This window comes from Entelurus aequoreus, linkage group LG12, assembly GCF_033978785.1.
Source record: "Entelurus aequoreus isolate RoL-2023_Sb linkage group LG12, RoL_Eaeq_v1.1, whole genome shotgun sequence".
Classification (NCBI taxonomy): domain Eukaryota; kingdom Metazoa; phylum Chordata; class Actinopteri; order Syngnathiformes; family Syngnathidae; genus Entelurus; species Entelurus aequoreus.
This window is the reverse complement of record NC_084742.1, coordinates 59,828,161-59,846,656: the sequence shown is the minus strand read 5'-3', so window position 1 is coordinate 59,846,656 and position 18,496 is coordinate 59,828,161. Positions and strand designations below refer to the sequence as shown.

Below are 18,496 nucleotides of genomic sequence, written 5' to 3'. Positions count from 1 at the left end.
TGATAATAAATAGATGAATTTAGGAGTAGAAAACATACAGTATGTGTGAATGTTTGGAGCATTCACACAATAATAATAATAGTAATAAATAGATGGATTTAGGTGTGGCAAACATATGTGTGAATGTTTGGAGCATTCACACAATAATAATAATAGTAATAATAATAATAATAAATAGATGAATTTAGGTGTAGAAAACATAAGTGTGAATGTTTGGAGCATTCCCACAATAATAATAATAATAATAATAATAATAATAATAATAAATATATTAATTTAGGTGTAGAAAACATGTGTGAATGTTTGGAGCATTCCCACAAAAAAAAAATAAAAAAAATAATAATAAATATATGAATTTAGGTATAGAAAACATATGTGTGAATGTTTGGAGCATCCACACAATAATAATAATTATAATGATAATAATAATATTAATAATAAATATATGAATTTAGGTGTAGAAAACATGTGTGAATGTTTGGAGCATTCCCACAAAAATAATAATAATAAATAGATGAATTTAGGTGTAGAAAACATATGTGTGAATGTTTGGAGCATTCACACAATAATAATAATAATAGTAATAATAATAATAACAATAATAAATAGATGATTTAGGTGTAGAAAACATAAGTGTGAATGTTTGGAGCATTCCCACAATAATAATAATAATAATAATAATAATAATAATAATAATAATAATAATAATAATAAATACATTAATTTAGGTGTAGAAAACATAAGTGTGAATGTTTGGAGCATTCCCACAATAATAATAATAATAATAATAATAATAATAATAATAAATAGATTAATTTAGGTGTAGAAAACATATTTGTGAATGTTTGGAGCATTCACAGAAAAATAATAATAATAATAATAATAATAATTATAATAATAAATAGATGAATTTAGGTGAAGAAAACATATGAGTGAATGTTTGTAGCATTCACACAATAATAATAATAATAATAAATAGATTAATTTAGGTGTAGAAAACATATGTGTGAATGTTTGGAGCATTCCTACAATAATAATAATAATAATAATAATAATAATAATAATAATAATAATAATAATAATAATAATAATAAATACATTAATTTAGGTGTAGAAAACATATGTGTGAATGTTTGGAGCATTCACACAATAATAATAATAGTAATAATAATAATAATAATAAATAGATGAATTTAGGGGAAGAAAACATATGAGTGAATGTTTGGAGCATTCCCACAATTATATATCTAATGAATAGTGAATTCATTTGAACTTGTCATGGGCCAATAAAAAACCTACTTTGGCCCCCCCTGACCCAGATAGATGGACCACCCTCAATCCACGCCATCTTATCAGCGAGGGAGGAAGTCATTTTGAGTGGAATGGCGGCCGGGGAGCGACCGGCAGGAAGAAGAGATTCATTATTGCCATCATCTTAAGTGCAGTAAGAAGTCTTTTTTAGCAACATGCTAATCCTGCTTGAAGATGGAGACCCATCGCGAGCATCCTTCTTCTCCTCCGGTGTGATGGATGGCGGCCTGACAAGCTGCCGCTACACGCTCAGGGGCTGGCTTCCTGTCAGGCCTCATTACCAGATCAAGACAAATCTTAGCGCGGCTTCATAAATCTTGGGGGCAAAGACCTTCATCTGCTATGCTCTTTGTGCTCCCTCACCAACAACAAGAAGAAGAAGAAGAAATAGTAGAAGAAGAAGAAGAAGAAGAAGAAGAAGAAGAAGAAGAAAGGAGATCAACTGGACTCACCGGCCATCTGCTGGATCCCGCTGAAGGCCCCCAGGTTGCCAGAGGACGTGGCCTGCTGGAGCAACTGTGGGGAGGAAGAGGAGCAGAAGAAGGTGAGCCAGCTGAGATGATGCAAACCTCAGCAGCAAAGCTCTCATCTCGCCCGCTAATTAGATTTCAAAACAAAAGTGGAACACTGATGCCGTCAGAAAAGTCATCCTTCCTTCAAAGGCTGCAATCTTTTACAGCAAATTACCATCTCCTTCCCATTGTGCTCTGCTGGAATCTTTTCTGGGAGCAGACACATTCTCTTCAGACTTTTGGTCGCTAAAAATATCACAATAGAAGAACCAGCATCAGGTTTGCTGCTAATTGCACTCATCTCACTCACTGAAGACAAGTCTTTTTCTTGAACTTCTTCTTAGTCTAGTGCAGTGTTTTTCAACCTTTTTTGAGGAAAGGCACGCTTTTTTCATTAAAAAAATCCATTTTTCGTTTTTTTCATTAAAAAATCAATCTTTCGTTTTTTTCATTAAAAAACTTTTTTTCCCCGTTTTTTTTCATTACAAAATACATTTTTCGTTTTTTTATTAAAAAATCTGTTTTTTTCATTAAAAAATAAATGTTTCGTTTTTTTCATTAAAAAATCCGTCTTTTTCACCTTTTTTTCATTAAAAAATACGGACGCACACCACCAGCAGAAAACGTTAAAAAATGAAACTCCACCAGGTCGTCGTGCGTTATTTTGAGTTTGTTGGTCTTTCCTGTGTGTAGTGCTTTAGTTCTTGTCTTGCGCTGTTATTTTGGTGACCCTTCCTGTTTTGTTGGTGTTTTCCTGTAGCAGTTTCATGTCTTTTTTTCATGAAAAAAATCTGTTTTTTCCACTTTTTTTTTCATTAAAAAATACATTTCTCGTTTTTTCATAAAAAAATCCATTTATTTTCCTTTTTTTTTCATTAAAAAATAAATGTTTCGTTTTTTTCATTAAAAAAATCTTTTTTTTTTCAAGTTTTTTTTCATTTAAAAATACGGAGGCACTCCACCAGGTCGTCGTGCGTTATTTTGAGTTTGTTGGTGTTTCCTGTGTGTAGTGCTTTAGTTCTTGTCTTGCACTTTTATTTTGGTGACCCTTCCTGTTTTGTTGGTGTTTTCCTGTAGCAGTTTCATGTCATTTTTTCATGAAAAAAATCCGTTTTTTTCACGTTTTTTTTCATTAAAAAACAAATCTCTCGTTTTTTAATAAAAAATCCATTTTTTTTCATTAAAAATAAATGCTTCGTTTTTTTAATGAAAAAATCCGTTTTTTTCATTAAAAAATCCATTTTTAAAAATTTTTTTTCATTAAAAAATAAATGTTTCGTTTTTTTCATGAAAAAAATCTGTTTTTTTCCACGTTTTTTTCATTAAAAAATACGGAAGCACACCACCAGCAGGAAACGTTAAAAAATTAAACTCCACCAGGTCGTCGTGCGTTATTTTGAGTTTGTTGGTGTTTCCTGTGTGTAGTGCTTTAGTTCTTGTCTTGCGCTGTTATTTTGGTGACCCTTCCTGTTTTGTTGGTATTTTCCTGTAGCAGTTTCATGTCTTTTTTTCATGAAAAAAATCCGTTTTTTCCACATTTTTTTTAATTAAAAAATAAATATCTCGTTTTTTTCATTAAAAAATCAATTTTTTTCAAATTGTTTTTCATTAAAAAATAAATGTTTCGTTTTTTTCATGGAAAAATCCGTTTTTTTCATTAAAAAATACGGAGGCACACCACCAGCAGAAAACGTTAAAAAATGAAACTTCACCAGGTCGCCGTGCGTTATTTTGAGTTTGTTGGTGTTTCCTGTGTGTAGTGCTTTAGTTCTTGTCTTGCGCTGTTATTTTGGTGACCCTTCCTGTTTTGTTGGTATTTTCCTGTAGCAGTTTCATGTCTTTTTTTCATGAAAAAAATCCGTTTTTTCCACATTTTTTTTAATTAAAAAATAAATCTCTCGTTTTTTCATTAAAAAATCCATTTTTTTTCAATTTTTTTTCATTAAAAAATAAATGTTTCGTTTTTTTCATGGAAAAATCCGTTTTTTTCATTAAAAAATACGGAGGCACACCACCAGCAGAAAACGTTAAAAAATGAAACTCCACCAGGTCGTCGTGCGTTATTTTGAGTTTGTTGGTGTTTCCTGTGTGTAGTGCTTTAGTTCTTGTCTTGCGCTGTTATTTTGGTGACCCTTCCTGTTTTGTTGGTATTTTCCTGTAGCAGTTTCATGTCTTTTTTTCATGAAAAAAATCCGTTTTTTCCACATTTTTTTTAATTAAAAAATAAATCTCTCGTTTTTTCATTAAAAAATCCATTTTTTTTCAATTTTTTTTCATTAAAAAATAAATGTTTCGTTTTTTTCATGAAAAAATCCGTTTTTTTCATTAAAAAATACGGAGGCACACCACCAGCAGAAAACGTTAAAAAATGAAACTCCACCAGGTCGTCGTGCGTTATTTTGAGTTTGTTGGTGTTTTCTTGTGTGTAGTGCATTAGTTCTTGTCTTGCGCTGTTATTTTGGTGACCCTTCCTGTTTGGTTGGTGTTTTCCTGTAGCAGTTCCATGTCTTTTTTTCATGAAAAAAATCCGTTTTTTTCACGTTTTTTTTCATTAAAAAATAAATTTCTTGTTTTTTCATTAAAAAATAAATGTTCGTTTTTTTCATGAAAAAATCTGTTTTTTTCATTTAAAAATACGGAGGCACTCCACCAGGTCGTCGTGCGTTATTTTGAGTTTGTTGGTGTTTTCTTGTGTGTAGTGCTTTAGTTCTTGTCTTGCGCTGTTATTTTGGTGACCCTTCCTGTTTTGTTGGTGTTTTCAAGTAGCAGTTTCATGTCTTTTTTTCCATGAAAAAAATCCGTTTTTTCACGTTTTTTTTCATTAAAAAATAATTCTCTCGTTTTTTCATTAAAAAATCAAATTTTTTCCCATTTTTTTTCATTAAAAAATAAATGTTTCGTTTTTTTCATTAAAAAATCCATCTTTTTCACGTTTTTTTCATTAAAAAATACGGAGGCACACCACCAGCAGAACACGTTTAAAAATTCAACTCCACCAGGTCGTCATGCGTTATTTTGAGTTTGTTGGTGTTTTCTTGTGTGTAGTGCTTTAGTTCTTGTCTTGCGCTGTTATTTTGGTGACCCTTCCTGTTTTGTTGGTATTTTCCTGTAGCAGTTTCATGTCTTTTTTTCATGAAAAAAATCCGTTTTTTCCACATTTTTTTTTAATTAAAAAATAAATCTCTCGTTTTTTCATTAAAAAATCCATTTTTTTTCAATTTTTTTTCATTAAAAAATAAATGTTTCGTTTTTTTCATGAAAAAATCCGTTTTTTTCATTAAAAAATACGGAGGCACACCACCAGCAGAAAACGTTAAAAAATGAAACTCCACCAGGTCGTCGTGCGTTATTTTGAGTTTGTTGGTGTTTTCTTGTGTGTAGTGCATTAGTTCTTGTCTTGCGCTGTTATTTTGGTGACCCTTCCTGTTTTGTTGGTGTTTTCCTGTAGCAGTTTCATGTCTTTTTTTCATGAAAAAAAATCCGTTTTTTTCACGTTTTTTTACATTAAAAAATAAATCTCTTGTTTTTTCATTAAAAAATCTATTTTTTTCATTAAAAAATAAATGTTCTTTTTTTTCATGAAAAAATCAGTTTTTTTCATTTAAAAATACGGAGGCACTCCACCAGGTCGTCGTGCGTTATTTTGAGTTTGTTGGTGTTTTCTTGTGTGTAGTGCTTTAGTTCTTGTCTTGCGCTGTTATTTTGGTGACCCTTCCTGTTTTGTTGGTGTTTTCAAGTAGCAGTTTCATGTCTTTTTTTCATGAAAAAAATCTGTTTTTTTCACGTTTTTTTTCATTAAAAAATAAATCTCTCGTTTTTTCATTAAAAAATCAATTTTTTTTCATTAAAAAATAAATTTTTCGTTTCTTTAATTAAAAAATCCGTCTTTTTCACGTTTTTTTCATTAAAAAATACGGAGGCACACCACCAGCAGAAAACGTTTAAAAATTCAACTCCACCAGGTCGTCGTGCGTTATTTTGAGTTTGTTGGTGTTTTCTTGTGTGTAGTGCTTTAGTTCTTGTCTTGCGCTGTTATTTTGGTGACCCTTCCTGTTTTGTTGGTGTTTTCCTGTAGCAGTTTCATATCTTTTTTACATTAAAAAATCATTTTTTTTCAGTTTTTTTTTCAAGTTTTTTCATTAAAAAATAAATTTTTCTTTTTTTTCATTAAAAAATTCTGTTTTTCCCCCGTTTTTTTCATTAAAAAAATCAATTATTTGTTTTTTTCATCAAAACAATCTATTTTTTTCCATGTTTTTTGCATTAAAAAATCTGTTTTTTTCCATGTTTTTTTCATTAAAAAAAATAAATCAAATTTTCGTATTTTTTCATTAAAAAAAATCCTTTTTTTCCGGGTTTTTTTCATTAAAAAATACAGAGGCACACCACCAGCAGAAAACGTTAAAAAATGAAACTCCACCAGGTCGTCGTGCGTTATTTTGAGTTTGTTGGAGTTTTCTTGTGAACCCAGGAATGAGACCTGGTTTAAACCTAGGAGTGAGACCTGCTTCAAACCCAGGAGTGAGACCTGCTTCAAACCCATGAGTGAGACCTGCTTCAAACCCAGGAGTGAGACCTGCTTCAAACCCAGGAATGAGACCTGGTTCAAACCCAGGAGTGAGACCTGGTTCAAACCCAAGAATGAGACCTGGTTCAAACCCAGGAGTGAGACCTGCTTCAAACCCAGGAGTGAGACCTGGTTCAAACCCAGGAATGAGACCTGCTTCAAACCCAGGAATGAGACCTGCTTCAAACCCATGAATGAGACCTGGTTCAAACCCAGGAGTGAGACCTGGTTCAAACCCAGGTGAGAGACCTGGTTCAAACCCAGGAGTGAGACCTGGTTCAAACCCAGGTGAGAGACCTGGTTCAAACCCAGGAGTGAGACCTGGTTCAAACCCAGGAATGAGACCTGGTTCAAACCCAGGAGTGAGACCTGGTTCAAACCCAGGAGTGAGACCTGGTTCAAACCCAGGAATGAGACCTGGTTCGAACCCAGAATGAGACCTGGTTCAAACCCAGGAATGAGACCTGGTTCAAACCCAGGAATGAGACCTGGTTCGAACCCAGGAGTGAGACCTGGTTCAAACCCAGGAGTGAGACCTGGTTCAAACCCAGGAATGAGACCTGGTTCAAACCCAGAATGAGACCTGGTTCAAACCCAGGAATGAGACCTGGTTCAAAGCCAGGAATGAGACTTGGTTCAAACCCAGAATGAGACCTGCTTCAAAGCCTGTCTTAAGTTGTTGTGTTTCTTCCCCAGATGATTTCTTCTAGCATCTAATTGGATCAACCCAAGAGTGGAGAAATGTGTTTTTGTGAAGCTGCTGGTTTGGAAAGTAGCAGGTCTGAGTGGTGGACTTGACATAAAGACCACGGTGACAAATCTCCCGAGTGGACAAACGAGCGAGCTAACGAGAGACGTTGCCGTTGCCGCCGCCGCCACTTTATTGCTCCGCGGCGCACCCAGACTGGAAATACTCAAACTTTAATGACGCTCCTAAAATGACTCTCATTTGCTCTTTTTTTTTTTTTTGGTGTCTAATTTGGGAAAGCTTTGCGCTTCGGTCGTCACGGCAACCCCGTTAGAGAAGTCTCGCTCCTTACCGCCAAATACTGCGGGGTGAGGCCGCCCAGGCCCGTCAGGCTGCCCCAGGTGGTGGCGCTGTTGAGCTGCTGCATCTGCTGGGCCAGCTGCTGCTGCAGGCGCCGCTGCTCTTTGTCCTTCTGCGTGTCGGCAAACTTCACCACGATGGGAGACGAGCAGCCCTGGGGGGGAGGAGGAGGAGGAGGAGGAGGAGGAGGAGGAGGAGGAGGAGAAGGGCGCCGAATGAAGACGGGAAAAAAGGAAGAGAAGAAGACAAAGCAAGGCAGAGCAGAGGAAAAAGCTTCAAAGGAGACACAAATCACTTGTGTGACTGATGAACGCATGCAGGTGTGTGTGTGCAGGCTAGGGGGCGTGGCTAAACTCGGGCTGGATCACATGACACAAATGAATCATGTGACCCAAGTCGCTCCCAGTCTGTGGAACGCTCTCCCTGACCACCTGAGGGTACCACAGACTGTGAATGCTTTCAAAAAAGGATTTTTTATTTATTTATTTTTTTTTTTAAATATATAGATAGATAGATAGTACTTTATTGATTACTTATGCATGCTAGTTCTAGCTATTAGGCTGTTGTAGTTTTTATTTTTATTAGGGTCCGCACAGGACCTTTTCAAAAGGAATCCCACAGGGAGTCCTTTTGCAATGGGACGAAAGGACCCTATTGAATTTGTAATGTTTATTATTATTCTTTTTTTTATTATACCGGCCGCCTCTTCGAGCAGCAATTTGACCCACTTAACATGCTCCAAAACTCACCAAATTTGACACACAAATCAGGACCTGCGAAAATTGCAAGTTAATAACAAAACCAAACCCCAAAAATAAAAATTGCGCTCTAGCGCCCCCTAGGAAAAAATAAAAACAAACTGCCTGTAACTCCCACTAGGAAGGTCGTAGAGACATGAAACAAAAACCTCTATGTAGGTCAGACTTAGACCTACATTTCATAATTTTACATCCTCGGGCAAAAACCAACAGGAAGTTGGCAATTTCCCCTTCAAAACAAATTTGTACTAAAAAAAAAATCGTTTTTGCCTCTTTGAGCTGTAATTTGACCCCCTTAACATACTTCAAAACTCACCAAACTTCTCACACACATCGGGACTGGTAGAAATTGCGATCTCAAAAAATAACCGAACCCCGAAACTCAAAATTGTGCTCTAGAGTAATTTTTAAATAAAACAGAGAAAAAACTGCTTTTTAGAGGAAAACTCAGACAAAACTGCTTATAACTTCCGGTAGGAACGTCTTAGAGACATGAAACAAATACCTCTATGTAGGTCTCGCCTAGACCTACATTTCATAGATTGACATCCTTCAGCGAAAATCAACAGGAAGTTTGCTATTCCTCCTTCAAAACTAAATTTTTGTTACAACCGGTCACCAAACATCAAACGTTATCTCCTCTGAGCGCGTTTGTCGTTTCGGCTTCAAACTGCTACAGGAGAGGGATTGAACCCTTCTGATTAAACTGTCTGTACGGATTTTTAATGAGTGCTACCGTTTTGATTTTACGAGCCTTCAAAGACCCGCAGCACTAAAGTTGCTCCGGTGCCAAAAATGACAACGAAAATGCGATTACTCCTTCTTTGTCCTCAATACACACAATAGCCTATAATGACAATGTGAACTCAGACACAACTTCCTCTAACTCCCAGTACGAATATCGTAGAGACACAAAACAAAAACCTCTATGTAGGTCTCACTCAGGACTACCACTGGACAAAAGTATTGGGACACCTAGGACTAGCACCTGCCAAAAGGCGGACCCGACCAATGCTGCTTGCAGCTTTAATTATCTTTTTATTTTATTTTTTTAAAATTATTTAAAATAGCACTTTTGAGGTTGTTTGCTCAATGTAAAGTGCTTTTACAAATAAAATCTATTATTATTATTAATATTAATTCCACAAGGATCCAGTTCGTCTCCTGGTCCTTGGAAAGTCCTGCATCCAGACTGCCTGGCACGGGAATCTGAGGACCAGGTCAAGGGATCTCAAGCCAAGTGGACTTTGTTTGGACCATGTCTGGAGGGGAACTCGCTCTGTTGGGAGTTGTGGGAATGACATTTTGCAAAGATGTGTGAGAAGTGGCCTTCAGCCCACAGGAAGTAGACATGCTTTGTTCAAGTGGGTGTGAAAACTGGAATCTAAGTAAGACAGGGGTGTCCAAAGTGCGGCCCGGGGGCCATTTGCGGCCCGCAGCTAATTGTTCCACACATTCTGGAAATGCTATTGCAAAAATAAAAAATAAACATTAAAAAAAGTAGAATGAGGTGAAATCTAACTAGAAAAAGTTGCAATGTTGACACAAAGCTGCCATGCAGGCTGTTTTTTTTCTTCTTTTGTTTATCTTTATTTTTCTTTTTTTGCCATTGCTAAAAAAAAACCCCCCAAAAAACAATGTTACAATGAATTATTGACCTATTCAAGGCTCCAATTATTTCAAATATTTCACTTTAAAATGTGTCATGTGGAAAATATTGCATATATTGTGTGGTTGCCGTACAAAAACATCAACGTTTTCTTTGACAAAAGAGCATAAAACAAACAAAATAATAGTTCAAACGTAAAATCGACAGATATATCTGAAGTTGGTCTCGTAACTTAAGTCTTGAAAGTAAAAAAAAACTAATACAAATGTATCACTTTGAGTGGGGCACCTTTTGTATCCTAAATATATTTAATGGGATTTTATTGATCTTTTCACTGTGATTACTCAAAAATAACAATGAATTAATATCAATGGTGTCCTGCATTATTGATGTTTTTAAGGCTCTAATTACTTCACATCAAACATTGCTTTCTGAATGTTTTGGGCAGTGGGGGAAATACTGCATATTTCAGTTTTATTATAAAAAACTAAGTTGTCTTGACAGAAAAGGCATAAAACCTTTTTGGTTTTTTACATTTTTTTCAACCTAAAGTTGATATACTGTAGAGATTTACTGTAAGCGTGAAATTAAACAAAATAAAAACATAATTTGACTTGTTTTTAACATTTTAATGACTTAGACTCTTTATGGTCCCCGGGAGCCCTAAAGGTAAAAAAAAAAAAAAATCCATATATTTTGTTATGATTTGAAAATGAAAACTATCAAAATGGCCCCCGCAGGCTTTAATTTTTCCGTGTGCGGCCCTCAGTGGAAAAAGTTTGGACACCCCTGAAGTAAGATGAAACATGTCAAATAAGGGTGATATTTGCTTATTTTCTGTCTGATAAGATAATTCTTCTCACTAAGCAGATTTTATGTTAGAGTGTTTTACTCGTTTTAAGGGTTTTGGTCCTAAATGATCTCAGTATAATATTACAGCTTGTTGCTGAGATTTGATGACCTATATTGAGTAAAACATGCTTGAAAGTAGAATATCAACTGTTGTGTCATCAACACTCACAAGTAGGGACGTCCGATAATATCGGACTGCCGATATTATCCGCCGATAAATGCCTTAAAATGTAATATCAGAAATTATCGGTATCGGTTTCAAAAAGTAAAATGTATGACTTTTTAAAAGGCCGCTGTGTACACGGCCGTAGGGAGAAGTACAGAGCGCCAATAAACCTTAAAGGCAATGCCTTTGCGTGCCGGCCCAGTCACATAATATCTACGGCTTTTCACACACACAAGTGAATGCAAGGCATACTTGGTCAACAGCCATACAGGTCACACTGAGGGTGACCGTATAAACAAGTTTAACACTGTTACAAATATGTGAACCCACACCAAACAAGAATGACAAACACATTTCGGGAGAACATCCGCACCGTAACACAACAGAACAAATACCCGGAACCCCTTGCAGCATTGACTCTTCCGGGACGCTACAATATACACCCCCCACCCGCACCTCAACCCCGCCCACCTCAACCTCCTCATGCTCCCTTGTCCCAAATTCCAAGCTGCTGTTTTGAGGCATGTTAAAAAAAAAAAGAATGCACTTTGTGACTTCAATAATAAATATGGCAGTGACATGTTGGCATTTTGGCTCCATAACTTGAGTTGATTTATTTTGGAAAAACCTTGTTACATTGTTTAATGCATCACAACAAAATGAGGCATAATAATGTGTTCATCCCACCACTGTATATATTGGTATCGCTTGATTTCGGAATCGGTAATTAAGAGTTGGACAATATCGGCAAAAAAGCCATTATCGGACATCTCTACTCGCAAGTATGAAACGACTTTTTCAAAGTAATAATTTCTTATTTCAAGCATGAGAAAAAAAATCATGACTTTGACACAATTGTGTCTCATAATTAAAACAGATGACTTTCATTTATTTTCAATGAAACAATAGAAAACACGTACTCATATAGTAGTAGAGTTGGCACAGTACCGTAAACTGACAGTTAATATTTAAACATTTAACATTTCGAACAATTTTGAACAGAAATAGTTCATGCACATTCAGATGAATTCTTCAAAATGACATTAAAAAAAATTCTGTCCGTGGGCCGGGCTGTATATATGCGCACTAATTGACTGAAAGAGCACGCACTTGGCGCGATGATGTCATGTTATCCATGGAAAAATGCATTTTTCGACCATATAATTTGCCTGAGTGACTAGGAGACCCCGAGAGTAACAAGCGGTCGCCTTGTTGCCTTTCCATTAAGAACAATAAATTAGTTTTTAGTATAAAGGCCTACTGAAAGCCACTACTACCGACCACGCAGTATGATAGTTTATATATCAATGATGAAATCTTAACATTGCAACACATGCCAATACGGCCGGGTTAACTTATAAAGTGACATTTTCAATTTCCCGGCAAACTTCCGGCTGAAAACGTCTATGTATGATGACGTATGCGCGTGACGTCAATAGTTATACGGAAGTATTGGGACACCATTGTATCCAATACAAAAAGCTCTGTTTTCATTGCAAAATTCCACAGTATTCTGGACATCTGTGTTGGTGAATCTTTTGCAATTTGTTTAATGAACAATGGAGACTGCAAAGAAGAAAGCTGTAGGTGGGATCGGTGTATTAGCGGCTGGCTGCAGCAACACAACCAGGAGGACTTTGACTTGGATAGCAGACGTGCTATCCGACGCTAGCCGCCGACCGCATCGATGATCGGGTGAAGTCCTTCGTCGCTCCGTCGGTCACTGGAACGCAGGTGAGCACGGGTGTTGATGAGCAGATGAGGGCTGGCTGGCGTAGGTGGAGAGCTAATGTTTTTAGCATAGCTCTGTGAGGTCCCGTAGCTAAGCTAGCATCAATGACGTCGTTAGCAACAGCATTGTTAAGCTTCGCCAGGCTGGTATGGAGAGCATTAACCGTGTAGTTACATGTCCATGGTTTAATAGTATTGTTGATCTTCTGTCTATCCTTCCAGTCAGGGGTTTATTTCTTTTGTTTCTATCTGCAGTTAAGCCCGATGCTATCACGTTAGCTCCGTAGCTAAAGTGCTTCGCCGATGTATTATCGTGGAGGTAAAAGTCACTGTGAATGTCCATTTCGCGTTCTCGACTGGTTTAAAATACAAATCCGTGATTCACAATAGAAAAAGGAGAACGTGTGGAATCCAATGAGCCAGCTTGTACCTAAATTACGGTCAAAGTGAAAAAAGATACGTCCTGCTCCGCACTCTAGTCCTTCACTCTCACGTTCCTCATTCACGAATCTTTCATCCTGGCTCAAATTAATGGGGTAATCGGTTCTTTCTCGGTCTGAATCGCTCTCGCTGCTGGTGTAAACAATGGGGAAATGTGAGGAGCCTTTCAACCTGCGACGTCACGCTACTTCCGGTACAGGCAAGGCTTTTTTTATCAGCGACCAAAAGTTGCGAACTTTATCGTCGATGTTCTCTACTAAATCCTTTCAGCAAAAATATGGCAATATCGCGAAATGATCAAGTATGACACATATAATGGATCTGCTATCCCCGTTTAAATAAAAAAAAAAACATTTCAGTAGGCCTTTAAGTAAATGTAATGCCGAGCGCATATCATTATGTCAAGATAATGGCACTAGCATTTACTTTATTTAAGAATATTTTTCAACATATTGAGCAAAAAGGTCTCTTTTTTTTTTTCTACCAAGAAAAGTGCACTTGTTATTAGTGAGAATATTCTTATTTTAACCTCTTAAGGCCCAAGCTGTTTGTTTACATGCTTTTTTTAATTTATTTCTCTTTTCTATTTGGGCTTATTGGACCCTAATTAGAATAAAAACTAAGAATCATCTTTTGATATGATGTACTTAGTCCATAAGTACACAAAAGTGTACTTAAAGTTTAGTGACTTGCTCATTTTTATTTTTACACTTTTCCCCCCCAAATTCCATTGTATGTTACACTCTTCTGACACCACCAGATGGCAGTATAAGTGTCCACATAAGAGGCCATAGGACCCCAATTCAGTAGTGTACACAATTTTGGAAATAAGAGCTAAAAGGTGCTGTCCACGCATGTGGCCACTAAGCCGTTAGAGGTATTTTTGGGGTTCATTGAGGTTAGCTAATTTGACTTGTTTTGGAAAGTCTTGACAAGCCAACTTTTCTTAATAATAATAATTTTGCTTAGTTCAAATAAAATACCCCTCATTTTTGTTTTTGTTTTCTTGTTTTTAAACACTGACTTTTTGCAGTACAAGGAAATATCCCTTTTTCATTAACGCGCACGCACGCACGCACGCACGCACGCACGCACGCACGCACGCACGCACGCACACACACACACACACACACACACAGGAAGCCTGACTCCAAAGCCAGTGGACCCATGAGGCCTCAGTTATCTCAGAGTCCAGAAAGAGATTTCCTGACTTCTCCAACTATTTCATCAGCTGGTAGGGAGGCAAACCTTCTGTGTGTGTGTGTGTGTGTGTGCGTGTGTGTGTGTGTGTGTGTGTGTGTGTGTGTGTGTGTGTGTGTGTGTGTGTGTGCGGATCGAGCCATGGACGACGAGGATGACCAGACGTGACAGCACCAAAGAAAGATTGAGAGATTTGGACCATCAGTGGAAGTTACTTTAATTGTGTGTGTGTGTGTGTGTGTGTGTGTGTGTGTGTGTGTGTGTGTGTGTGTGAGAGGCAGTAACAGCAGTCATCCATCAGTGTTGTATTAGCGGCAATCAAAGCTAATTGCTGACTAATTAGCGCTAATAGACTATTTGATAGTGTACCTAATGAAATGGCTGTTTTTCAAAGTGATGATGCTTGTCGTTTTTGACTTAGTGTGTGTGTGTGTGTGTGTGTGTGTGTGTGTGTGTTTGGTGGCCGCCATTACGATCCATCGTCAGGGTGACCGTCGCTCTGACTGGCGAGAGGGCAGGTAAGCTGCAACTCCGAAAGCATGAGTGTGGTTCTGAGATGATGTTCTGAGATGATGTGGTAAACCCCTGCTGACATCCTGCCAGAAGGGATGAGACTTTCTGGGCGGGGCTTAAAGGATGAGAGGGCGGGATCACATGGCAGTTATGGTTGCCCTCAGAGGGCCGCGTTAACAATGACTAATATTTATATTTGTAAAATAAATAAATAAAAATTGCAGCTCATGCGAAAAATATATTGTTAATGTATTATATATATATATATATATATATATATATATATATATATATATATATATATATATATATATATATATATATATATATATATATAAAATACATTATGTATATATATATATATTTTATATATATATATATATATATATATATATATATATATATATATATATATATATATATATATATATATATATATATATATATATATATATATATATATAAATAATAATCATATTAAAAATACACTGTTAATGTATTATATATATATATATATATATATATATATATATATATATACATTATGTATATATATAATACATTATGTATGTATATATATACATTATGTATATATATATATATATATATATATATATATATATATATATATATATATATATATATATACACATACATAATGTATTATATATGTATATATATATATATATATATATATATATATATATTACATTAACAGTATATTGTTAATATATATATATATGTATATATATATATATAATACATTAACAATATATTTTTCACATAAGCTGCAAAAACAATTTTTTAATTTTACTTTAAAAACTGGCAGCTCAGTCACCAGAATTTTACAGTAAAAGCAGTGTTTTGTTTTTTACAGGATATAAAACAATTGAATAAATGGAAAAAAATAAATAAATATATATATATATATATATATATATATATATATATATATATATATATATATATATATATATATATATATATATATATATATATATATATATATATATATATACATCATACTTGCCAACCCTCCCGTTTTTAGCGGGAGAATCCCGTTATTCAGCGCCTCTCCCGACAACCTCCCGGCAGAGATTTTCTCCCGACAAACTCCCGGTATTCAGCCGGAGCTGGAGGCCACGCCCCCTCCAGCTCAATGCGGACCTGAGACTGAGTGGGGACAGCCTATTCTCACGTCCGCTTTCCCACAATATAAATACGCCTGCAAGTTCCAAAACGAATGGAAACAAGACTTTCAGTTCATCCAGGACAGTTCGAAGGGGAAGGTGTATGTTGCCTGTAAATATGTAGAACAGACTTCTCCATTGAACACGGTGGCCGAAATGATTTCTCAGTCATGAACAGAGAAGTTAAACAGGACAATACTGCCATCTAATGGATAGATAATTCAAGTAGTTCTTTTATGTAAATAAAATAAATATATATATATAGCTAGAATTCACTGAAAGTCAATTATTTCATACATATATATATATATATATATATATATATATATATATATATATATATATATATATATATATATATATATATATATATATATATATATATATATATATATATGAAATATATATGAAATACTCGAGTTGGTGAATTCTAGCGGTAAATAACCACGCCCCCAAACCACTACCCCCGCCCCCCCCCACCTCCCGATATTGGAGGTCTCAAGGTTGGCAAGTATGATATATATATATACATATATATGTATATATAATACAGTAACAATGTATTTTTCCATTGTTGTTATTTTACAGCATATAAAAAAATTGAATAAATGGAAAAATATATTGTTAATGCATTATATATATATATATATATATATATATATATATATATATATATATATGCATTATATATATATGCATATATATAATGCATATATATATGCATTATATATATATATATATATATATATATATATATATATATATATATATATATATATATATATATATATATATATATATAGTGCATTAACAATATATTTTTCCATTTATTCAATTTTTTTATATGCAGTAAAAAATAACAACACTGCTTTTACTGTAAAATTCTGGTGACTAAGCCGCCAGTTTTTAAAGTAAAATTAAAAAATTGTTTTTGCAGCTTATGTGAAAAATATATTGTTAATGTATTATATATATATATATATATATATATATATATATATATATATATATATATATATATATATATATATATATATATATATATATATATATATATATATATATATATATATATATATATATATATAAAAAATAATTATATTAAAAATATATTGTATTATATATATATGTATATATATGTACATATAATACATTAACAATATATTTTTAATATAATTTTTTTTAAATGTATGTATATATATATATATATATATATATATATATATATATATATATATATATATATTTTTTTACAAAAGCTGCAATTTTTTTTTTTTAATTTTACTTTAAAAACTGGCAGCTTAGTCACCAGAATTTTACAGTAAAAGCAGTGTTTTTTTGTTTTTTTTTACAGCATATAAAAAAATTGAATAAATGGAATGGAATGTAGAAACAACACCACTGTCTTTAGCGCTAAAATTCAAGCAACATAGCTACCAATTTTTTTTTTACCGTAAAATCTTGTTTTAATGTTTTTTCTTTCGTTATGTTTTAGTGTATATGGAAAAAAAAACAGTACCGAAGTTGGTTGTACGGTAAAAAACTCTAATTCAACCGTAAAATCTAATTTTATAGTCTACAAATCGTTTGATGATTTGTTTTGAAATTATAAGTCAAGCAGATATTTAAGTACAGTATTTATCTTTGTTTTGACAAAAATTATTTTTGAATACATGTTAATATAATATTTTGATAATATTGCATTTTAAAAGGCATGCAATAGCACACAGTACATTATTTTTTTTTTATGTCAAAAGGGAAATAACAAATATATTTAATAAGAAAAGATAACACATTTAATTTCCAGGCTTTCGAGGGCCACATAAAATAATGTGGCGGGCCAGATTTGGCCCCCGGGCCTTGAGTTTGACACCTGTGGTTTATCTGGAAGAAAGAAGGGTTGGTTGTGGATGTAGCCAACTGGGTACAATAACACAAACAACCACCAGGGGGAGACATTGTGTTTGTCCCTAATGAAACGTGAGCCATCACAACACAGTCTCTGGACGTGATAGGACAACACCCGCATCACAACACAAGTGCCAACGCTGTAAAGGACACATCGGCAAGATGGCGCTGACCTCGCCCGTGAGCCAATCACCTGTCTCGCTCACATCCACTTTCATTAGGACGTGACATTCAGGCGCGCGCCGCCACGTGACGTCTGAATGTCAGGGCGTAATGAGAGGCGGGACGTAGCGTGACACACTCGTCAACACGCCACTGGAGCCCACACAACAACACAAAACTCATCCTGAGCAAAAGTCGTTACTTTTAAATTGCCGGCCAAAGCCACAGTCTAATAATTCCATTACATTACCTCCATTTAAGAACCCCCTTTTTCCATTTACAAACAAATATGTCTCTGTGTGAGAACCATGTCTCTATGTGTGGACTAGAGTTGTCCCCATACTAATATTTTGGTACCGGTACCAAAATGCATTTCGGTACTTTTCTAATAATAATAGATTTTATTTGTAAAAAAAAAAAAAAGCACTTAACATTGAGTAAACAACCTCAAAGTGCTACAGTGTATTAAAAAAAATAAATACAAAAAATAAATACAAAAAAGTAGAACAGCCAAATAGCTAAAACTAG

The 18,496-nt window shown here is 34.6% G+C and overlaps 1 protein-coding gene across 6 annotated transcripts in view; it reads right to left on the bottom strand.

Annotated features, from left to right (window-relative positions):
* The window catches only part of celf2 (cugbp, Elav-like family member 2), a 436,380-nt gene that overhangs the window by 31,730 nt on the left and 386,154 nt on the right, over window positions 1–18,496 (bottom strand). For all 6 annotated transcript variants that reach the window (XR_009828099.1, XM_062066320.1, XM_062066321.1 and 3 more), the window contains 2 exons: window positions 7,431–7,592; window positions 1,764–1,827 (listed from right to left, as the gene is read on the bottom strand). Coding sequence is in view for 5 of the 6 variants with exons in the window: in XM_062066320.1 (XP_061922304.1) it covers window positions 1,764–1,827; window positions 7,431–7,592 (226 nt within the window). In the remaining variant the exon portion in view is untranslated. The remainder of the gene's footprint in view (window positions 1–1,763; window positions 1,828–7,430; window positions 7,593–18,496) is intronic.